Genomic DNA, 25,750 nt, shown 5'->3' on the forward strand with positions numbered 1-25,750 from the left:
TATCGATCCGATAACTCTACCGCGAAAGTTCGGTCAGCGTAAAAAATCGAGGGTCCGACGCTTCTTCAATTACAAATTCATTGGATTTACATTACTCGCGTTACTTTTAATACTACGTTTTAATTTTTTAGATTGATTACTTGGATTATAAAATATGTCTATATTACGTATGATATGATTTGAGGTATTAATAGCGTAATTAACATTTGGATGATAACTTTGTAGAGTTCTATTAAAACTTTTTTATCTACTTAAATTTAAGAAAATAATTGATAATTGAACAATAATAACTTACCACACTGATGTTCATCCTCGCCATTCCTGCAATCATTGATGTTATTACATCGTTTATCGATACTCACACAGCTGCCATCTGCGCAACGGAATTGATCACTGGTACATGTTGTTACTGCAAGTATAATAATTGATATTTTAAAGATATAATATAGAAAATGGTGGAAAATACAAAAGTGCACACCTCAATCGCTCATGATAATTATTAAGTTTATTTTTTACACTGGTCACAAAAATTAAGGGATAGAAAAAAAATTCGAAATTTTTGGGTGATTTTCAACATGCTGTAACCTGGTGAAAAATAGTCATAGAAAAGAAATAAAAAAATCAAATTGTAGTCTCAAGTTTCTAGTTTTCAGATCTGGACCTCAAATTATGAATTTTTGTGATCAGTGTATTTTTAGTTTTTTCTTTCGGTTTAATTTTTATTATTCAAATTTTTTTTAAATATCCCGCCTTTTTCTCATAGATGTCACTTGTTATTTTTTGATTCTGTCACTAGTGCTGCTGCCAGTAGTTGGTGGAGAAAAAAAAAGAGAAAATAAAAAATGGCAGCTAAATTCTTAATGAGTTACCGGTTTTAAGTTTTTTATTAATTACAATTAAACGAAAAGGATTTAGATAGTGATTTTCCATAGGGTTCTTGCAGCAAAAGATACAAAGATACTAATAAAAAATTAGGCCAATTTATAATATTGTTCAAAAGTTATCGTATTTCCAAAAGTTCAGACGTAATAACTGACAGCACTGGTTTCATAGGTTAAAATAATTCATTTTAAATCAATGGAATAATGAATCGACTTAATACCAGGTCGAAATTATACCCTTATAAATTATCTTTGTACTAGTGTACAATTTAACCCATTTTAATGTAATAAAAAAAGTATAGTTGATTTAATATGAGTTAATTCGTCGAAAAATCAATTTCGATCGCTTGAGGTGTGCAATAATTGTAACACAGTTTAAATTAAATTTAAACATATTTTGTTAATTAAATAGTTAAAGAAAAATAATAAAATAAAAAAAATACCAGTGCAATTTAATTCATCAGAACGATCTGGACAGTCACTTCGACCATCACATTGAAGAGATCCATTAATACAGCGACCATCGTGACATTTAAACTGACCAGAAAGACAATATGATGGCGCTAAATGATGTAAATAAAAATAAATAAAATAATAAAATCATAGAATAATTAAATCATAAAGTATTACACATGTTTAAAATAAATAACGAATAAGTAGAGGGAATTTTTTAAACTAAAAATATTTTATAAAAGTACTAAAATAAAATATTAAAAAAATAATATATATTTTGATGAATTGTCTATAAATAAGAGTTCATAAATTTAAACCGTTGATTTTTTTTTAAGCAACAAATATAATTAAAAAAATTAAAAAAAATAAGATGAATTATACATTTTGTTTGAAGGATAATAAAAATTAAATTCAAATAATTGACGACAGATATAATAATTGAATCCTTCAATTTAAATATTAAATAAAAGTTTAACGGTGGGACTGATATATTATTCTTAATTAATTATTAATGTCAGCTATACTTCATGCAGTTTTCTTAAAAATTATGTTTAATAATCCAAACCATATCTTATACTTTAGCAGCTTTGAATAATTTATCGGGTCAATTATCCGCTGACAGTTTCACCCTAACAAATTTCTACGCGTGTATTAAAATGTCTCAGAAATCGATAATCGAAATAGCTAAAAAATTCATTCTGCCAAAATTTTATGAATTTTTATTTCCAATTATCAGAAGAAAAAAAATTAAACCATTATTTCTTATGCTTGACTTACTATAACTACAGTAATTTCATGATTACAGAGATGATTACCGATTGATTGAATAAAATTTAACTAATACTTAATCAAATAAATAATTCATACTGTAAAATTCGCAGTTGAGTTCATCGCGACCATTGGAGCAGTCATTTACACCATCACATTGTCGCTCTTTTGGAATACAATAGAGCGCAGCACATTCAAATTGATCTTCTTTGCACGCTGTAAACATTATTGTTCTGTTTCTTTTTCTTTAATCGTGTTAAGTCATGAAAATTTCTGTCGAATATTTTAACATCACATAGTTGAAGAGATGAAGAAAACGATAACACAAATAATGACACAAAGACACAAAAAGAAGAACAGTTTAGATGTATTCAATAGAATATAATGTTCAGTTCATATGAGATATGATCACGATGTATCAAGAAATAACATAAAACGATAAATTACGCTGTAGAAAATTTTGAGTCCACGGTGTGGTGTGAATGATTTGGTGTTAAAATTTTCAACACTGCCGGTGTGATATTTCATTTTTATTATAAAATAATCTGCATCAATAATAATAGTAATTTACTACAGTTAGAAATTTTGTGTATTTGAGTTAAAAAGTTATTTGGTTAAATTTTTTGTGGTGATTTTCAACACAGAAATCTGTTAATTTAACACAAACCGTTTGTGTTATTTTACTTTAACTGATTTTATATGTTAAATGATTAGAAAATCTGCGCAGTAAAAAATATTGTGTATTTGTGTCGAAAACGGTTTGTGTTAAAAATTGTAGTGTGTTAAACTAACACAAAGTTTGTGTCACTTTATTTTGTAACATAAAAAATGTGTTATACACTCTTTATTAACACATTTTGTGTGTTACTGTGGAATTCTTTGCGCCCTCTTGTGGCGGTATTTCAACATAATCTTTGTGTTAAAAAGGGGTTACACAAAGTTTGTGTCGAAATTTCGACACAAATTTCGTGTCAACCGTTTTTAAGACAAAAACTGTGTTGATTTCACACAATATTTTTCACTGTGTGTAATGTGACACATTTCTTGTGGTAGTAGAAAATTACCACAAAATTTGTGTTGTTTAGCTAAACACTCCCGCGCATTTCTTTATTACTATAACCGAACAAAGCATTATAGCAGCATTGTCTGCAAGAAAACTTGGATTATAAGTGATTTACAATTAAATATAATCATAGATAACTTTCATATTTTTATGATCAGGTTCAATGATTGTTTTATTCTCATTTCACGAGAGGATAATTCATAGCTCCGTTTTTTAGAAAAATCGAACTAATTATTTGCTAAATTGACATAAGTTGTACTAAGGATAGATCAGTATACTTAAGTTGGTTAGGTCGCGCTTATATTTATTAGTTAATTTTAACACGAATAGTCTGTTAAATTTCCACAAATTTTCTGTCAAAATAACAGATTTTATGTGTTCAATTATTAAAGGATGTTTCGGAGGTACAATCGGAGACAAAATAGCTCAATGGTACATATAGCATTTGACTACGTGTAAATTTTTTGTTAATAAAAACTGGTATAACTTTTGAACGATTTAATAAAAAAATTTCAAATTTTTTGAGGAGCCTTAGGAAACTTCACAGAATAATCTGTAATTTTTTTAATAAATACTGAATATTTTAATATATCTCCCAAACATCCTTAACATAAAATTTGTGTAGGCCGTTTGCAACACACGATTTGTCTTCAATTTAACACAAAATTTCTAACTGTGTAGTGCTGGAACCTATATATTATTCGATAATTGTTAATTACAGATTATATTATCGGACAATATTTGAACTAATAACACCGCATGGTGTAAAAGAAAACACTCATACCGTGTTAAAAGTACACCACGATATTTTACACCAAGAAAACTTCACACCAGCAGACCGTGTAAAGTCTTCGGGGACTATTTTGACACCAAAAATTTTTTACAGTGTATAGATAAAAAATATGAAATTACAAATTAGTCAGATGTAAAATGACATCAATTATTGGACGGATGTCTTTACTATACAAGAAGCACAATAAAAGCAACGATTTAAAAAAAAATAATTGATTTTATACATCGATATTTTTGAAAATAAAATAAAATCTGCATATATTATAATAACGTCACGTAAAAACGATTTAAATAAAAAAGAATGCGTGGAAAGAGAAAATACCCAACGTATATTCGATTATAACCGTTGAGGTAAAATGTTAAAATTTTTATCCATCGTAGTCATATTCGCTCCAAACTTTCGGGCTTCAATACATGAGAGTTTCCCTAGAGATTAACGTCAGATTAATATGCGGACGGTTATTAGGCCGACTAATAAACGCTATTCGAAATTCCATTCCAAGAGACTTTCCTCTCAACGTACCTTGACAACATATTTTTCATAACATAGTATTGGTAAATTGAAGCATCACTCTAATTATTTTAACAAACTATCATCTATTTTCGCATGGAAAGATTTATAAATACCCATAATATTTATGCTGACGGATTTGTTGGAGTAAAAATGAATAAAAAAAACGAATTAAATTCCAGTGCAGTGACCTTACGTATTTTACTGACTAAATACTCGTGCAGTAACGTTACGGTGGTATGCCGGCAAAGTAACATCGTGCGTACATGTAGATCCATCAGTTACCCATGGTCACGCCATTATTATTATTACAATTATTATAATTATTGAGTCCCATCATAATGCGTTGAAACCCGCAATACGATTAGTTTCAGAATAGTGAGACATGCAAAGCTTCTAACCCCATTTATTTACTAGCACCGTGACGTATGACCCCAGAAGCATTACATAAATAATGGCTCGAGTAAAGGTGACATTAGTAAGGAGGATCGGTGACCCTCCATTCCATAGTCGGTTATGTTTAAAATCTACAAAAGGTACGCGAGTATGCTTGCAATGTATGTTAGTAGCAATGCCATAAAAAATCATAGTATAGAGTTATGTTATCTATAATACTATTCAAACTTTTAAATATATCGCGTTACTAATTCCAAAAGGACTTATGTTTTCAGTCGCTCTTTTGGCTTTAGGAAGCTTCGAAAAGGGCGTATTATTTTTTTTTCATTGCTAGTTGGAAAATAAACAAAAATTTTTTCATGATACCAGATCAAAACTTCGTTTCAATGTCTGTACAGTCAGTCAAAAAAAAAATTTCTGCGCGGACAAAGATTAACGAATGTGTAATTTGCGAATGCTTTCAATCAGCCGGCAGAAAAAAATTTATTTCGTTCGCTGTCATTTATTTGTTTATTAGTAATTTCAGACTACTAACTTTCGTTACGTAAGTAATAATTCTGACTGTGATCAAGTTTTGAGTGTAAATGATACACAGTATTTATTGTTTCTGCTTAATCATAAATTGCAAATCACAATTAAAGCTTACGCTAATATTTGATCACACCATTGACCATTGATCTTAAATTACCTTGTTTCTGACTGGCTGCTGACACTGAAACTTGAGGTTCCAATGAAGGCAATCATGAAAAACATAGTGTGTGACAAAGGATGAAACACGATTTCAAACTATGAATGATGTCAGTCCTCACTTACTGCAGTATTATATGTCTACTCACAACATCTCTACTCAAGGGAAATGGTTGAAATTCTACTCATTTACTTTTTTACTCAGCCTCGACTCTACTCACGTATTTTAGCCTATCGATAAAATAGAAATTCTTTGTGAGTAGAGTTTGAGCTGAGTGAAGGTGTCGCTGTTGAGCTGAAGTTGTACGCGAGTATGCCCGAAAGGGTGAGGTCTCGGCTTCCGGTCGGCGGAGGCGGACTTAGGTCCACGTTACATTAATTAATTTGAGCTGAAGTTGAGTGAAGATATAACTGAGTAAAGTTATAACTATTTCCCTTGAGTAGAGATCTTGTAAGTAGACATGTGTAACACTGCCCTTGCCAACGACTCAGGCTGCCAACTTCACACTGGTCTGAAATCGTCTTATTTCATACCATGTTACACAATAAACTATACTTTACTTAGCAATCTATCAATTTAGTAACTATCATTAGCAATTTTTAATAAAGTACTCTATATACTTTTCTCCGTGCGGATTCCTACTAGATTTTATCAACAGTGTAAGTTGACAAAATGGTACATAAATTATAGATCACCTTAAAATTGCAATCTAAGCAAAAATCTAGATTTTGTATACATATTTGCATAGTAACGTATTAGTAGTTTTAGTAATAAAAAACAAAAGTTTAAAATGTGCATAAGTTTATACTAACGAAGGTAAAAAATTTGTTATTAATAGAATAGATATACCCTGATTAAAAATACTCATTGAAAAGTATTGAAAAAGATGAGAATTGAATACTTTTGAATACTTCCTATACCACAAGGTTTTCATCTGGACATAAAATTAATACTTTTAAATTATATTGAATCTAAAAATAATATAATAATTTCTAAACTTCCAAAGAATTAAAAAAGATTCGAATAAATTGATATTTTTAATCTTTTTGAATCCTCTTCAATAACAAAATAGTTCCATATTTCGGGTTAAGAGTTGGATTGAAAAAGATTCAAATGAATTGACAGTTTTTAATCTTTCTGAATTTCCCTCAATACCAAAGTAGTCCCATATTTCCAATTATGACTTGAATTGAAATACACGGTAAGAAATGCATGGCGTTCAATACCATGCTAGTATGGTCTCAAGACAGATACTAAAATAGTATGTGAAATATTCCAAGACAGTATTGTAACGAGTCCCAGAAGTATGGTGTTATTTACTATACTGTATAGTACTGGAGCTATTGCATATTGTATTGCTCACTAGACTGTTTCAAATTAAGCGACTATTTTTTTTTTTTTGAAGAACTTTGAAAAATCGAAAGGGTATGTTAAAATATGTTGACAGTTAAGATATGAGCTCTCAATATTGATATTTAGAGGTGGCTGTTTATAATTTTCGGTTTTTCATTCAGTAACATGGTAAAAAATACATAACTTCCGAAAAAATCAAGATACAGAAAATTTCTCCTCAAACATTTTGTAGCAAATATACCGACCTACAAAAAAGGTCTTCTATGATTTTTGCATAAATTCAACTATTCACAAGATAACCGACGTCAAAGTTTGATACAATTCGAAGAACTTGTTGTTGCTCGTTCTGAATTTTATACGATGTCGACTAATGAGAATTCAGGAATTCTTAATACAGTTTTTTGTAGGAAATTGAATGCTCTATAAAAAAAGTTTCTTATCATTTTTTGATAAATCCATCTGTTCGAAAGTTATTGGAGCATGAAGTCAAGTTAGAGTAAATTTTGAGATCTTTTTACTTTTCCGGCGAAACTATCGGACTTATCATAAAATGTCTTGGGGTATTTTTTGTAGACAATTTTATTTTCTAGAAATTATCATCGATAAAGTTTTTTGAAATTCTCCATTGTTTTCTAGTTATTTCCATTTTATTGCCAAGCTCTTAAAATCGATAAGAATTATTTTTTTTTCGGTGCTTGGCAATAAAATGGAAATAACTAGAAAACAATGCAGAATTTCAAAAAACTTTATCAATAATAATTTCTAGATAATAAAATTGTCTACAAAAAATATCCTGTGACATTTTATAATAAGTCCGATAGTTTCGCCGGAAAAGTAAAAAGATCTCAAAATTTACTCTAACTTGACTTCATGCTCCAATAACTTTCGAACAGATGGATTTATCAAAAAATGATAAGAAACTTTTTTTATAGAGCATTCAATTTCCTACTAAAAACTGTATTAAGAATTCCTGAATTCTCATTAGTCGACATCGTATAAAATTCAGAACGAGCAACAACAAGTTCTTCGAATTGTATCAAACTGTGACGTCGGTTATCTTGTGAATGGTTGAATTTATGCAAAAATCATAGAAGACCTTTTTTGTAGGTCAGTAAATTTGCTACAAAATGTTTGAGGAGAAATTTTCTGTATCTTGATTTTTTCGAAAGTTATGTATTTTTTACCATGTTACTAAATGAAAAACCGAAAATTATAAACAGCCACCTCTAAATATCAATATTGAGAGCTCATATCTTAACTGTCAACATATTTTAACATACCCTTTCGATTTTTCAAAGTTCTTCAAAAAATAAAAAATAGTCGCTTAATATGAAACAGTCTATTGCTCACACGTATGCATAGCAGGCACGGCGAAACAGCATGACCCTGAGACCCATACTACAATGCCGAGGGCACAATGCTACTAGTTTTTCCCGCCATAATTTCTGGCGTGTCAATCAATGTATACTATCGTATTGCCACGAAAACTATATAGATGTCGTTAGACTAGGTTTATAGGCCAGAAGCAATGTGGATACGGCAACGCAGTATGGGCCTGACGGCCATAATGACATTGCGGCGTTCGCAACAACTATTGCCAATGTTACTATTCCCGCAATGGTTGAATCATCTATGCATACAATTTTATAACCTATAAAAATCTTCGATACCATACAGTATGGCGTTCACGCCCATACTGGCATAGTGATATTCGTAAAATATTTCTTACCGTGTAGATTAAAATTAATTCACATTTTCCAATCTTTCTGAATCCTTCTCAATACAAAAATAGTTCCATATTTTGGATCGAGTGTAGGATTGAAAGAAATTGAAAATTTTCAATTTTTCTGAATCTTTCTCAATACTAAAATAGTTCTATATTTCGAGTTATGACTTGAATTGGAATAAATTAAAATGAAGTCACATTGTCGAATCTTTCTGAATCTTTTTCAATAGCAAAATAGTTTGGAATTGGAAGATGTTGAAATGATGAAAGATTGAATTCTTTTCAATACTTTTGAATTCCATTATAAGAATTAGAAAGTATTCAAATGATCTAAGTTTTAATTCGATTTAATATTTTTCAAAATCTCCGTATGGATTGAAAAGAATTTAAATAATTTTCAATACTTTTCAGTGAGTATTTTTAATCAGGGTATGCTTATAACAATGAACAGCTAGAATAATATATTATAATATAAGTATATGAGATTTTTATCGAGTAAATAATGTACATGAAAATAGTATGACATAACAAAACTCAAGAAGCCCTGAAGACTGTCATTTGTTAGACTCGACAATAGCTGCGCAAACAATTCAATTTATTGGTTTCTTTTGTAGAAAAAAAAAAAATCTAATAAATTTTTACAAAGAATTTTTTAAGTGAATATAGAGCATACTCACAACGTTTTGCATTTGAAGTGTAGAATATATATATGTTTTTTTTTTTACATATGAATTTGAAAAGACATAAAATGTACAGCTACTGTTACGAGAATAATCATCGACATAGAAATATACAATATGAAAAATAAATACTTACGGCAATTTAATTCATCAGATTTGTCGTAGCATTCAGTGGCTCCATTGCAACGGTATCGACTATTAATACATTGACCATTTCTACATCTGAATTCATTTTGAACACAAGCTGGAATAAAAATAGATTTAATTCTCATTAGAAATAAATAAATAACCAGTTTTGTATTTTTACAGACAATAAATAGAATCGAGAGTAAAAAAAATTGTTTATAAGTTTTATGAAAATGATGTAAAATTCATTATTCTATAAAAATAAGACTGCTCTGTCTTAAATTTTCTTCAGAGAATAAAAGAAGAAATACTTATTATTTATTATTGAAAATTACAAGTTTAGCAGTTACGAAATAAACCATTGTCTGAATTAGTGATGGAAATTTTACTAATTCATTTCTAGAGAGTATTTTTGTCTACAATATGATCTAATAAACGATAGATGTTTTTTTCAACTTCCTGCTATGGAAATTGAAAATTTTTAAAAAAAGGGAAGTTATAGGTTTCGATCCGATTTTTGAAATGAGTTTTCGTCAGATTTCGACGTTTCGAGATCCTACAAAACTATTCTATTTCCAGGTGGACGTCCATGTGTATGTGTGTGTATATGTTAGGGTGAGCCAAAAAAACCAACCTATCGAATTTATGTCTTAAAAAGGACCTATGTATCGAGAAAAAAATTCTTCCATTGGGCAAAATTTTTAGCTCAATTTTAAAAGTTGTCGGTAGCCATTTGAAATTTCCCATTTAAATAACATGCAAAAAAATTTTTTTTTATTAAAAACATTATAACTTTTGAACCGTGTGAGATAAAAATTCGGCTCTAGAATATTCTTGTATAGCATTAAATTTCTTTAGAAAAAGTCCTGGGAGTCGAATTTGTAAACTTGATATTTCGTATACTAACAGGCCATCAAAGTCTAGAGTAAACAGAATCATACAAATTTAAGGCTTTATTATTAAAAATATCAATACTACGAGAAAATTTGTTCTACATGTAGTGCAATGAAATTATTAACGATATCCACGTTGTTACAAATAATATTTTGTTATCGATCACAATAAAAGAAAAGTATTTGGAAAATCCAAATAAAGCCTTAACGGATCAACCGATTTGAACGTACTTGACGATAATCGGAAGGGCTTACCAGGACTTAGAACTTGATAGATTTTGAAGTCGATCGGACGAGTAGTTACCGAATAATTTGGAAAATAAAAATTGAAAAAAAATTTGCTTGTGGTTTTTGTTGCATAGCTCGAGATTCTCGCAACCGATATGTTTTAAAATTTATTGAAATCTAAGTCTCAAGGCACCCTATTGATTACGAGCAAATCAGTCGATTTGTTCCAAAGATATCGTCGAACAAAAATTACTTTTTTTCAGCGAAATGTTTATTTCTTTGGTCCAACCGTTTTTTGAGCTCGACGAGTGCAAAAGTTCAAATACAGTAACGTTTTTGAGTTCTCTGAGTTCGAAAATAGCGGGAAGTTTTGGAGTTGGCCCACAGGGTCAACCATTTTTTAGATTTTATTTTTCGCTTTGACATTGTGAAATTCCAAAGTTCAAATTATGGAAAAGCGAAACCAGTGTGGTTCAGAAATTAAATGAAAATAGTAAATTGAGCGAGAGAATAGGATCATATTATCCTTATACAAGAGATCATCCATGTATGTCAAGCTTTGTCACAAGACACGAGAATTAAATATCAGTACTTGACACCGGTATGTTATTTACCAGTAAATACCAACAAAACTGAGATTCAAATTAAACCCTTTACTACAGGGCCTATAAAAATGCCTCTTGACCTCACATAGACGTCATTGTTATTAAATATATAAAGTATTCATTTCATAAAAATTTATGATCGATAAATTTACAAAATATAATTCATTACCCTGTAAAAAAAAGTATTAAAAATAAAAAATCGTTCGATCTCGTGTAATTTAAAACTGTATTGAGTTTTAGATCAAATGATCAGTAGTTTAATGCCAACTAAAAAATAATAATGTCGGAAATTTATATGGGTCGTTTTATACCAAACTGACGACTATTTTCGTTCATTTCTTATATGTCTAATTTTTAGCTCTCAATCAGTATATAAATTTTTGAGTTATAAATTATAGAATTTTATATTATTTGATTTAAAAAAAAAATTTAATTATAAGTACAAAAAAAAATTCAATTGTTTCGATCTTAATAAATGTATTTTTTTAAATTGCTGATAAAAAAAATTTTAAAAACAATTTGTTTGCTCATTTCCTTTTTCAAAAAAAAAAATCTATTCGGTGGATTGACTTACAAATATCACGGGCTAAAAATTTTGATATCTTATCTAACAGTTGAGAGATACAGAGTGTTTACGCATACATTTATTCACCAAACTCGTATGACATCTACAAACACTCTCTGAACGTATTCTTGAAGATGATAAAAAATGATTCCAAAAAGCTCTAAGCTTTAACGTTTGATGAAAAATGAAATTAAATTCAATAAATTTCGTTTTTTTTAAAACTTTTTTTAAATAATATTAATTTATCAAAGTATAAAAAATCGTACAGACGCGTAGGAATTTCAGGGGTTTGCGAATAGTCCAAACTTACGAATTATTTGAATCAAATATTTCGAATTATTCGTAAATTTTATTATTTGAAACTATGATTAATTTGTAAAGCTTCGAGTAATTCGAAAATTTACCAATAATTCCAAAATTTTTTTTTGAACGATTTAAAATTTTAATATTTTTTACAATAATTCGAATTTTTATTTAAACAACTAAGATCTGTATTAAATAAAATTTAAATATTTGAAAGCTGATCAAAATTTTCGGATTCGAATCGAGTAATTCGAAAAGTTTCGGATTATTCGATTTTTCCTTTCCCATATTTGGTTCGATTCGAACCCGATTCGCTCACCCCTAGTAAGAATTATAAAAAATAATTTATTCACTATATTTTATCTATACTCCACTAAAATATTTAATATGCGTGAACAAAAAAAAAATTATTAAAAGAAGTTAAGTGTATTAATGGCACAAGGCGTCTCTTCAATTAGTTAAGGATTAATATGTTTAAATTATATATGTAGCTATATATATTTATACCATAATACTAGAATATGCGTTGTAAATAAGTCTGCAAAGTGTATTCTTTCAACGTTCAATAAAGTAAAGCATTAAACTGTTCGCTTGAAGAAATCTCATGACTGTTATTAATATTATAACAGCGTGGAAAATAATACGATGATGTGATCTGCGTAGACGATCAAGTAATGGTTAGCCATTACTTGGCTATTCGCTTAATATAATTTTGTATCAGTGTAGCAACACAAACGATAATAAAACAACATGGCTAAGTAATGAGCGTTTATAAAGTCCATAACAAGGAAAAAATACCATTGTTCTGATGTCTGTGGCAACATTGTCCTGGACTTTTTAGCGTAAAACCACCATTATTTCTTCTTTTAGCATTAGAAAATAATGTCACATAGATATTTAAAGGAAAAAAATATTTATTTACTTGTGAAAGTAAGTATAAAACTGCATATATTAGCATGACAAGCAGCTAACATCAAATTTCTGAACCTAAAAGCCGCTCAGAGAGCAACGAATCCCTCTTCTCTGCCCCGCTAAATCGTCCGTGCACTTCTAATGGACTACCACCGGGAAAATTTTTGTCCCAACACCACCACTACGACCGATAACATTTATGTACCGTTTATATACACGTTTTTTTTTTTTTTTAATTTTTTTGCATCAAGTTTTGTAATTTTTTTTTTTTATTTATTCATTAACTTCAAATTTGAATTAAGATTTAGAATCAAATAGAAATATATATGATGGCACTATTATTTTAAGCTTTTAAATTTGAAATTAAAAATACATTTACTATGTGAATCTATATTCAATGCAAGTTATATTTTGATATCGTACTACTTTTTGCGTTAAAAAAAAAATCTGTGGTTTACTTATACTTTAGTTGTTTTAGTGAAAATATTGAAAGGACAATAGAAATCCTGTCGTTAAAACTCGTATGGTTAGCATTATTGTCACATAGGTTGCTGTGATAATTATTTTATAAAAAAAGTAACATCGATTTTACGATGGAATTTGTAAAAAAAAATATATGATTACGTGATAACATACAGTGCGCGTCATTGATTCGTACCAGTTAAAAATTTTATGGTAAAATATAAAAATCAAAATTTCGACATCTGTAAATAAAGAAATCAATAAAAGGAAAATCTTTATAAGCATCAATTTAAACAAAATTAAAAAAATAATTCACTGGAAATAAATAACTCAAAATATCAATCACGATTAAAATAGAAATTAAAAATATTAGCAATTAAAATAATTACACACTTTATAAAATAAATAAAAGTCAAATTATAATATTAAAAAAAAAGACATCAATATAATTTGATAATTTTAAAACTTATTAAATATAAATATAGACATTGGATAAAATAAAATGAACTAAATTCAGAGAAGTCAGTAAAAATACATTGGAATATTTATATTTATAAAAATATTGACAGTTATTAATATATGAATTCTTAAACAATAGACATTTATAAATATAGACCAGCAAATTTAGAAACCTGTGATTTTAGACATCTGGAAATTTCGATTTATATAAATTCATAAATTCAAATAAAAATACGATTAAATATATAAATGCTTGCAATTTACGAGCTAATAAAAAATTAAAACAAAACTTCTATAATGCTCGAGAGCACTAGACCACAACCCTTGGACGTTTACGGAGTCGGTTTTCCAGGTTGTGGATCAGACAGCGGCGGGATTCCCCGTGCTTCAAAAAATAACCTAGACATTTTTAAAATAGCAAGTGTCGTATTTATCAGAGTTAGCTACTCATGGATGTTTACGGAGTCGGTTCTCCAGGAGGTTGCGGATCAAGCGGATCAAGCTAACTCTGATTAACACGACACTCGCTATTTAAAATTTGTCTAGGTTAATTTTTGGAGCGCGGGGAATCCCGCCGCTGCCTGATCCGCAACCTCCTGGAAAACCGACTCCGTAAACGTCCAAGGGTTGTGGTCTAGTGCTCTCGAGCATTATAGAAGTTTTGTTTTAATTTTTTATTAGCTCATAAATTGCAAGCAATTATATATTTAATCGTATTTTTATTTGAATTTATGAAATTATATAAATCAAAATTTACAGATGTCTAAAATCACAGGTTTCTAAATTTGCTGGTCTATATTTATAGATGGCTATTGTTTAAAAATTCATAAATTAGTAATTGTCAATATTTTTATAAATATAAATATTCAAATGTCTGAATTCAGTTCATTTTATTTTATCCAATTTTTATATTTATATTTGATAAGTTTTAAAATTATCCAATTATATTGATGTCTTATTTTTTTAATATTATAATTCATCTTTTATTTAGTAATAAATAATCTTTCAATTGGTACGAATTATGTTCTAGCTGATCATATTTGACTATTTATAAATATGATTTCTACGTGAGTGAATCAACTGGGACAGAGTAATCGTTAGCAGAACACATCTCATAGCTTCGCAATTGAGTTGTGCAAAAATTATATAACTCTATTTTTTTTCTGCATACTACAACTAGCCATTAATTAAAATGTAAATATATATACACATATAATATAAAAATACTTTCAACAAACGAAATCTGCACAATATCAATGGAACACAAGTAAGTACTTGAAGCTTGAAGCTCAGTACCATATCTAAAGGAATTTCATGAAGACAAAACTTGAGATAAGCGCGCGCCGGGTATGTTTATCATAAGTAATCTCAAATTACAAACCGGCACATAATAAATATGTAGACAGTGCGTCTCAGAAAAGACAACGACCTCATACAAGTTTATTATATACATCAAAGACTCATATATAAATGTTTAACATATATCTATACTACTATACCATTCAATGCAAGTCAACGTTCCAGTGAATTTGTTTATCGTTAGCGATCGTTTTCGAGTAACTATCAAATTATTAACGAGGCCTCGGGGAAACACCTCCTCGCTTATCTTCACATTCGAAATACGAGTATAATAATAACCGTCAATATTTACATAGTATGACTGATATGTGCTTTTGACAATAGATAAATGGCTATTAATTTTACGATTTGATCAATAATTTATTAAAATAAAATATATATTTTACGAGGGTCATAACTAGAACTAGCTCTAAGAATTGTTTCTACAGAGATTCAATCAGCAAAAGTCATATCACTTAAAAAGTATGTAAATAAACATAAATTTCACTTATAGTACAGGTCATATCAAATCATCAGCAATAGGTTTTATGTTTATTAGCTGTCGTCACCGTACAGTTAACCGATGTAATGTACAATCTCGCTCTAGCTACATCATCAATTGTGTCAGAGGCGCCTTTGCCACTTTAATTATTATGAGTTCACTCTTATTTCTTATTCGCATAACTTTCTGATGACTAATCAGAGGAGTGACGATTTTTACACATTCCTGATGGCAATCCCAAAAATGAATAATTAAAATTTTTTAAATGTAAAAAATATTTTCTTACATCAACTATTACTAATATTTAAATATTTATAAACGTTATATATTAATTTTATTCAAAATAACGATAATAAAAGAAAAAAAAACAAATTTAAAAACTATCAGATTAAATTGCATCATATAAGTGAATTCCAACGACATTGCGGTGCGCACTTGCGCTAATCGTTAAATCAATTGGTAAACTCACTTGTATTATGTCGTGTACGGCATAAATCGGGATATAAGACGTATGTACATCTCGTTATCGAAACGTGCCAAGGTTAATATGCAAACTATGAAAGACTGCAAGAATGTGATTACCAGCCTTTGATAAATCAACAATTATTTGATTTTGATTTATGTAGATTAGTAGTATAAGAAGGGATCAATGTTTAGTTTAAATGTCAATTGTTATCTCTCTAAGTCTGCATGTGTCGTTATCTCTCTAAGTCTGCATGTGTTTCATTTTAGTAACTAATTTGCATTTTTATATTATATATCAAATGGTGAAGCAAAATGAAATAACTTGAAATATTAAACAATTAGAAATTTTGTGTATTTGAGTTAAAAAATTATTTGGTGGAATTTTTTGTGTTGATTTTCAACACAGAAATCTGTTAATTCAACACAATCCGATTGTGATATTTTACTTTAACTGATTTTTTATGTTGAATGATTAGAAAATCTGTAATGTAAAACCTTTCTTGTATTATTCGAAAATTAACACAAAATTTGTATTGTTTAGCTAAACACTCCCGCGCGTTTCTTCATTACTATAACCAAGCAAAGCATTGCAGCATTGCCTGCAAGCCCGGGTCAAAAAATTTGATCTGTTTTAAATCAAATAAAAATTTTCCCGCGTCAAAAAGTAAATTCTAGTTTAGTCTTCTAAAGCCTCAATTCCTTTGATGTTTTGTTTGCCGCTCAGAAAGTAACTCTACTTTAGTACTCAAAATCCTCAATGAGAACTATGAGGTCTATATGCGAATAATTTATCGATTTTAAATTATAATTAGACCTCAAAATTCTCAACGAATGAAAAGTTATACTTCGGATTTTAGAAAACTTTGAGATAAAAAAGGGAGGGGAGAGAATACGACGAATGAGACTTTTGAGATTCAGATGGGGATAAAATTAATCCTGTATTTTTTGAGTATTTTGAGGCTCTAATCCAGAGTATGTTATTCCAGTTTAGTCCTCAAAGTGGTAAAATTGGTCGTAACTACTACTTTGAGGACTAAACTAGGATAACTTTCTATACTGTTGTCAATCTTAACATTCTAAATTGATCTTCAAAAACCTCATTGAGAACTTTGAGACTTAATTCCGAATTTGTTTTTTGACTCGGGTTGAGTTATTTCTATTAAATTCTACTGTTTAGTTGTATTGAATTAACATGTGAAATTTGATCGAGTTTTGCCTGTACTACTCCATATTTAGACTATTTTCAGACTTGTTTTCAATCATTTTTAGTCTGGTTTTGGTCACCTCTAGATTAAAATCCGACTTTGTTTTGATAATATATTGTCTTCTTTTGTTTCAATCCAGACCAAAATCTGCCTTTTACTGCCTATTATTTTTATTAGTCTGTTTTTGATCGTCTTTAGACCAAAAGCGGCTTTAAATTTTTATTAAAATTCAAAGACAGACCAATTAGTCCTAATACAATCTCGTTAGACTATAATTAGATCAAATTTTTCAACCCGGGAGGAAACTTGGGTTGTAAATGATTTACAATTAAATATAATCATAGATAACTTTCATATTTTTATGATCGGGTTCAATGATTTTTTCTTCTCATTTTACGGGAGGATAATTCATAGCTCCGTTTTTTAGAAAAATCACAGAAAACCGAACTAATTGTTTGCTAAATTGGCATAAGTTGTACTAAGGGTAGATCAGTATACTTGAGTTGGTCAGGTTTTGTACTTATATTTATTAGTTAATTTAAACACGAAAAGTCTGTTAAATTTTCACAAATTTTCTGTCCAAATAATAGATTTTATGTGTTCAATTATTTAAGGATGTTTTGGAGGTACAATCGGAGACAAAACAGCTCGATGGTACATTTGACTTTCATCATTTGACTACGTGTAAATTTGGTGTTAATAAAAACTGGTATAACTTTTGAACGGTTTAGTAAAAAAATTTCAAATTTTTTGAAGAGCCTTAGGAAACTTTACAGAATAATCTATAATTTTTTTAATAAATACTGAATATTTTAATATATCTCCCAAACATCCTTAACATAAAATTTGTGATAATGATCAACAGAAACGCAATGTTTTAAATTAACACTAAAATTTGGGTAGGCCGTTTGCCCCACACGATTTGTGTTCACTTTAACACAAAATTTCTAACTGTGTATATATATAAAAACGAATTTATTTTTTGTTGATAAAAAATACTTAAACTATTTGAATGAGTAATTTATCAAAATATCTCGTCAATCTATAAACAACAAAACGTTGAAGATTAAAATCTTAATAAACTCTTTAGATTGCCGGCGTAACATTCATTGAGATCGGTTGATTTATTTAGAAGATAACATAAAACTATTGTAATCAAAATATTTTATCGAAATGTGACCTGATAATATTTTAATATCAATTGCTTGTAATGAACAAAAATAAAATTTATATTGTTACACTAAAATATGTTTTCCTCCAAAAATATATTTAACCTACAAAGATTCATAAATTATTTCTGTTAATTTTCTTAATCTCATGTTGTCATGTCGTGCTAAATTTAACAATAAGAAAAATTGGGAAGTGCATTTAAATTAGTCGAAAATGACAGTTTGTTACATTGTAATTAAATAAAACTTAATGAAGTGGTCGGAACTGTCAAAAACCATTGAACATAATATACATAAAATATTGACATGGTTTTAAATAAACGGAGTGGTACATAGACATGGAAACAAGGAGTAGTGGTAAAAATACAGCTTGCCAGCTCTGTATCAAAGATAGTAGCAAAAGATTTTCCTGTGACAGTATTATATCAAGGAAACATCTATTGCGGTAAAACGTGTACCTCGCGGAAAGTATGTTTGCTTCGAAAGCTTGAAAATCTAATAAATTTCCTTCATAGGCGGGCAAATATCGCTTGCTCTGATATTGTCGAGTCCTGTGACATTTTACACAATAAGTCTATATGAAAGTAAAATTGAAAAAAAAAAATAATAATAACGTAATAAATGTAAATAAAAAGGAATTGCTCATTTAGTAAATATTACTGGTTCTAGAAATTTTTATTGAAATAGTTCAAGGTCAAAAAATAGCCGGAAAAGCGATAAAAGTTCAGGGTTTCAAGCAAAATTGGGCTATCGAATTTTTTGGTACAAAGATTGCAAAAATATTAAAAATTTTTCAGTGAAATTTTTTTCATATGATTAATATTTATATAGATCTCAATAATTGTTGTGGGAATTAAAAAAAAATTTGATTTGAATGGATTTTCAAATTGATTAATTAGTCAAGCGTTTTAATAGGAGTATCTTCTGTGAAAAAATATGAAGTAAGAAATATATATAAATAAATAAAAGGAATTCATGAGCATGGTAGAGATCGTCAATAATCTTTATGACGTATCCGGTTACCGATTTATTGATATGACAGAGATTTCACGAGCACCTTAGCACGGAAGTACGAACCGGGTATGACGAAGTATATCCGGAAAATAAAAGAAAAAGAAAAAAAAGTCTATATATATATCAAATAGCAACAGAAAAAAAGTTCCAGTTTCAATACAACTGTTTAATGGTTTTTTATTCTTTTTATTACCTGTTATCACCCTATACTAATAATTCGAAACATATTATTTGTGTAAAATGTTTAAGAATTTCTTAATCTTCATACGAACAAAAAAAAAAACTCAAGGTTTTAAAAGATTAAATGAAAAGTCGGTATAACGAATTGAAATTGATATTTTTTTAAATATCTAGTTTATAATTTTCTTGAAAAATAAATTTTTCATTTCTTTACAAATTATCATTTCTTTCTCTATTCTTCATAAAAATGATATCTTAACATAAATATTAGGGTTGTCGTTTAAAATTAATTTTCTCAGACACCCCATAAAAAGCTTGTTTTTAGTGAAAAAATACGCGGGGAATTTTGTTTTTTCGTTTTAAGTAAAAAGAACACGTGCCTCAGGACGATCAAAGTTCATTTTTCGATACAATCGCGGTTTTTTTTAAATATCTCATGAAATTTGCAGATTAAAGGGAAAAATCATAGGAACAATTTTGTAGAAAATTAAATTTTTGACAAAAAAAGTCATGTTAATTTTTTTTATAAAATGTGTATTTATGAAGATATTTTAAAAAAAACTTTTTTTAGATCTGATGAATTGAGCGTTTTAAGGATTACAAATTTTGAAAATAACATTTTTCTAAGTATAGGGAAACTATAAAGAGCATCAATAATCGATATGTTACGAGTTACGAAGTCGTCTATCTTTAAGAAAAAACGTTATTTTTAACATTCGTTTTCCTTAAAATGCCCAATTGATAAGATCTAACAAAGTTTTTTTTAAATATCTTGATAAATACACGTTTTATAAAAAAAATGAACATGACCTTTTTTGTCAAGAATTTAATTTCCTACAAAATTGTTCCTATGGTTTTTTCCTTTAATCTGCATATTTCATGAGATATTTAAAAAAAACCGCGATTGTATCGAAAAATAAACTTTGATCGTCCTGAGGCACGTGTTCTTTTTACTTAAAAAGAAAAAACTAAATTTCCCAGGTATTTTGTCACTAAAAACAAGCTTTTTATGGGGTGCCTGAGAAAATTTAATTTTTAACGACCACCCTAATATATATATATATATGTGTTCATAAACCTTATATTTAACAATTTGCATGGAGGAAATTTACTTGCTTACAAGGCGGCATTGCAATATTAAATTGTTCCGGTAATTTCGACTATGAAATTCTTCTAAAAAATGTAACAATGTATTTATATAAGTATATATATAGATGTTATGATTGATTATTTCACTTAATACCCGTAAAAAAATTTAATATTCAATAATAAAACATTTCAAAAAAAAAAATCTATAAGTTTAGAAGTCTCGGAAAATTATCTGAGACCATTGAGAAAAGTAACAAGTGTTCGTTTGTAACAGAAAAAAAAGTTTAACTAAGAATAAGCAAATGTATTTGTAAATAATTGAAAAACATGTGTCAAGATAGACAAAACTCTCGATAAAGTTTCTGGCGGTCTCTTGCAAACTCCCGATAACTGATTTGTTACAGCAGCTGCATCATTAGTGAGACTCATAAAACCATTTAAGCTTCTCTGATAAACTGTAAGGCTTATAATAACACTGAATTTTTATTTATTCACTCCAGTTTAAAAATCGTTTCGTAAAAAAAAAAAAATTACTACTGAGAGAAAAAAATTAAATTCGTTATAATTTTTCTTTTTTCCTAATACTGAAAATAAGTAATTTTTACTAAAATTAAATTGATATTTTTTATTTTAAGTAAACTATTGCTTCACTTTAGTAATAAATTTCTCGAAGCATGAATTACTTAATTCAAGCAAATATCTCTTCCATTTAGTTGATACGTTCTCAAATTTATTACAATTAAAAACTTCAAAGAAGCAATTTGGTTGAATAAGAGAGAGGAATTTAAGAAGGATATAATTAAAAATTAAAAAAAATTCTTGCACTTAGGAAAAAATTTGAAATATATTATTTTTTTCGAGAGCTACTTCTATAAGATATTAAATATTTAAATTTTATTATTTAGTTGTGTAAATTAATATTTAAGATGACGAACATCTATGAATAACTTAAGAGAGTTTATTAAAAACATGACTTTCAATAAGCCACCGTGACGGGGCGTGCTATAACCTAGGTCATAAAAGTCTCGCGTGATCGGTCTAGGTTCGAATCTTAGGCAGGGTCAAATTATTTATTGATAAAAAAAAGGTATCCCGGATAAAAAAATTTCAAGCCGAAATAACAATAGAATTTTTTTCTCGGCCGAAAAGTGGCCTGAGTAGTGAACACAAGGCTGAGAACTGGCTAGGCAGAATAACGACCGGTAATTCGGCCTAAAAAAAACCCGAAAATCAACCGACTTAATTTATTGGCCAATTTTCGGTCTGTTTTTAGCCAACTTTCGGCTTTTTCTAATAAAAATCTACAGCTTCACGGTGATTTCGCTGAAATTTAGGTCTCTTTGAATGAAATTCAATGATTTCGGCCAAATTTAGCTTTTTCGACGTATTTACGGCCAAATATTTTTATCCGGATGTCTAATAATATTTTTTGTGGCAGACACTTGAAATGTACGACATTTAGCGCCTATAGTCGGCAGCTAAAAATATTAGATAAGATACAGCTGGTAAAAAAGATACCTAATCGTTCTAATAGTGACGTCATCAACGGATCAAAAAATATTTTTTGGTTACATGTGCGATAGCAAACGACCAAAAAATATCGAAGTAACTCAATGAGCCATCTTGTGACAAAATTCATCATCAAATTAATTAATACACTTACTGACTTCTCTCTCATTTTTAACAAATACTCAAAACAATCTTACGAAATAAATAAATGCGGTTTATGACCTGCCATTTATAGGCACTAAATGTAGTACATTTCAAATATCTCTCACAAAAACTAATATATTTATAGCTCGCCTTCGGCTCGGGCACCAATCTTCACACCTCGCGTCTTAAACACGATCGCACTCGATAGATAAACTACTATTTCAGACAAAATTAAATTTTTTTTCTTAGTATTAAACAAATAATTAAAATACTTGAATCCAGTAATTATTTTACTTTATTGAGAAAATGATAGCTTGTCACTGAAGCTTATATTGAAGTACACAGAAAAAAAAGGACTTCTTGGCACAAGGATTTTTTACTCGTCCCAGGAAAATTTTTGTATTATGAATTGAAAACAGAAATTTTCTTACAGCGACAATCAATTTTCTCAGAGCAAGAAAAAACTTTTTGAGTCAATAAATTTTTTCTCGTCCCAAGAAAATTTTTGTGTTCAATTTATAATACAAAAAAATTGTTGCGCCCAGAAATTCTTTTTTTTCTGTGTAACTAAGATACTTAAATCCAGCATGTTTTCTTGGAAATATACGTTTTTCACTCAGTGCACTACATGTACACTGAGTACATGTGCAGTAAATTAACGCATGTTCTAAAAATTATTATCAATTACGTACAACCAATTGCTATTTCCTATAAGATTAAAAACTATTGTATATAATCTAATGAGAAGTCTATACTAAAGAAAAAAAAAATAATAACACAACGCTAACATTGACTGGTCGTCAGCCCAATCTCAATGTATATTCTGTCGCGAGATGTAGCGGGTTTTTTTTTATTTTTATGTGGTCTTATGCGCGTTGACAGATAAAATCGATTATGCTAGACTCGTTCGCGCCCGATGTAATATGCATGGGTCGTAAAATATAACAGATATAGGGTATATTTATTCTTTAGTTGGACTTTAAACACGAAAATTTACCGTTGAAAGAACAAGAACGAAAGCTTCAAGTTTAAGAAAAAATAAAAAATGGTAAAATTAACTTTTTTTTTTACTCAACTTCGTGGAGCTTTTGAGAATAATGTGAAAATGTAATTTAGTGTTAATAATTATTAATTTTATTCCTATGCTTGGTAATTTATTTTAATTATTAAAAAAAAAAAAAAAAAAAAAACAATTAACGAATCATAATTCGACAACAATATCATGTTAGTACTCCATTGTCATTGTAGTTTACATATAAAAGCGACGACGCATCATTAAACGTACGTTTATGGAACTTCTGAGTTTCGAGAGCATTAGGCACTTTCCCGTACATTCCAGAAGGAAAGTTCTGAGCTTTTAGTACCGAACCATAAATGTATTTATAAATAATGCGGACGTACGTTACTCGCCGCCTTAAATTAAACTAATCATACGATTCAATTTGTACTTCGCCTTGTTTAGTTCTTTTTACAGTCAATTTTATTATATCTTGATAGCTACCCAGTTAAAAATATTCTGTTAAAATCAACATGATCGTGTGTTAAAGCGGTCCATACAATACTTGAGTTATTTTTTAAAACACCATTAGTGTTAAAATTTAGACACGAAATTTGGGTAAAATGAGAAGTAAATTCAACACTTTTTAAATGTTACTGACAATGCAAAAAAAATGTTAACTTTTACATTTTATTTTTACATCATGGACATTAGGGTGGTCGTTCAATATTAAATTTTCTCAGACACCCCATAAAAAGCTTCTTTTTAGTGAAAAAATACGCGGGGAATTTGGTTTTTTCTTTTTAAGTAAAAAAAACACGTGCCGCAGGACAATCAAAGTTTATTTTTCGATTCAATCGCGGTTTTTTTTAAATATCTCATGAAATATGCAGGTTAAAGGAAAAAACCATAGAAACAATTTTGTAGGAAATTAAATTCTTAACAAAAAAGGTCATGTTCATTTTTTTTTATAAAATGTGTATTTATGAAGATTTTTTAAAAAAACTTTTTTTCGATTTGATGAATTGAGCGTTTTAAGGATTACAAATTTTGAAAATAACATTTTTCTGAGTATATAGAAACTACAACAAGCATTAATGATTCATATGTTACGAGTTACGAAGTTGCCTATATTTAAGAAAAAAAGTTATTTTTAACATTCGTAATCCTTAAAATTCTCAATTGATAAGATCTAAAAAAAGTTTTTTTAAAATATCTTCATAAATACACATTTTATAAAAAAAATGAACATGACTTTTTTTGTCAAGAATTTAATTTCCTACAAAATTGTTCCTATGATTTTTTCCTTTAATCTGCATATTCCAGGAGATATATAAAAAAAACCGCGATTGAATCGAAAAATGAACTTTGATCGTCCTGCGGCAAGTGTTCTTTTCACTTACAACGAAAAAACTAAATTCCCCACGTATTTTTGCACTAAAAAGAAGCTTTTTATGGGGCGCCTGAGAAAATTTAATTTTTAACGACCACTCTAGTGGATATTTATGAGGTTATCAAAAGTGACAACAATTATTACTTAACATTCAACTATTGATAGTAAACAAATTTTTTTTTATTAGAGTCAAAATTGTAAAAAAAAGTTGATTTGAAATTTTAAAATAACGCAGTGACATGTGTTGATTTAACGCATGAAATAATCAACACAAAAAATTTAACACCGATCGTTTTTAACACAGATACACAATATTTTTTACTGTATAAATGTTAACTTAAATGACTTAAGTTTAAAACTCAAACGAAATATATAAATATTGAAGCTTTAGAAATTTACTACAGCTGATTTTAAAAAGACACAATATTTGCATTATTCACTAGATGTACGAGCGATTACGTGTGCTCGTTTTATTCGTGACGACTGTTCTTTCAATCCATAATTATGCGACAATATCACGGATACATTGAAAAATAATAGATAAAAAACTTGAAACATTTTTTTAAAATAATTAACAAACAACAATTGCATGTTTCCATTAGAGAAATTGTAGAAAAAAATTTTGTTTTTTTAGTTTTAACTTCATCCTTCAAAAAGTTTTAGTTCAATAATTCAAGTTTAAGAAGTCGCTCAATAATTTTGAATAACAATAGTATAGAAAATTTTGAATTTCATTTTTTTTTTCACCACAAATAATATTATTGCATAAAAAAGATATGATATCTTGAAGTTTTCACTTCAAAATGTGAATTTTTGAAACTCACTTCAAAATATGGAAAACTTGGAAAATTTCGAATTTTTCCAACGACTTAAATTTAAAA

The 25,750-nt window shown here is 28.6% G+C and overlaps 1 protein-coding gene across 24 annotated transcripts in view; it reads right to left on the bottom strand.

Moving 5' to 3' along the window:
• LOC130671971 (basement membrane-specific heparan sulfate proteoglycan core protein) overlaps nt 1–25,750 on the bottom strand; it is a 133,510-nt gene that overhangs the window by 53,265 nt on the left and 54,495 nt on the right. For 22 of the 24 annotated variants that reach the window (XM_057476131.1, XM_057476135.1, XM_057476133.1 and 19 more), the window contains 4 exons: nt 9,448–9,555; nt 2,202–2,318; nt 1,325–1,444; nt 296–409 (listed from right to left, as the gene is read on the bottom strand). In XM_057476131.1, coding sequence (XP_057332114.1) covers nt 296–409; nt 1,325–1,444; nt 2,202–2,318; nt 9,448–9,555 — 459 coding nt within the window. The remainder of the gene's footprint in view (nt 1–295; nt 410–1,324; nt 1,445–2,201; nt 2,319–9,447; nt 9,556–25,750) is intronic. The other 2 variants (XM_057476128.1, XM_057476138.1) reach the window with 1 other exon arrangement.

The sequence above is a fragment of the Microplitis mediator genome, chromosome 7 (genome assembly GCF_029852145.1).
Source record: "Microplitis mediator isolate UGA2020A chromosome 7, iyMicMedi2.1, whole genome shotgun sequence".
In the NCBI taxonomy this organism is placed as follows: domain Eukaryota; kingdom Metazoa; phylum Arthropoda; class Insecta; order Hymenoptera; family Braconidae; genus Microplitis; species Microplitis mediator.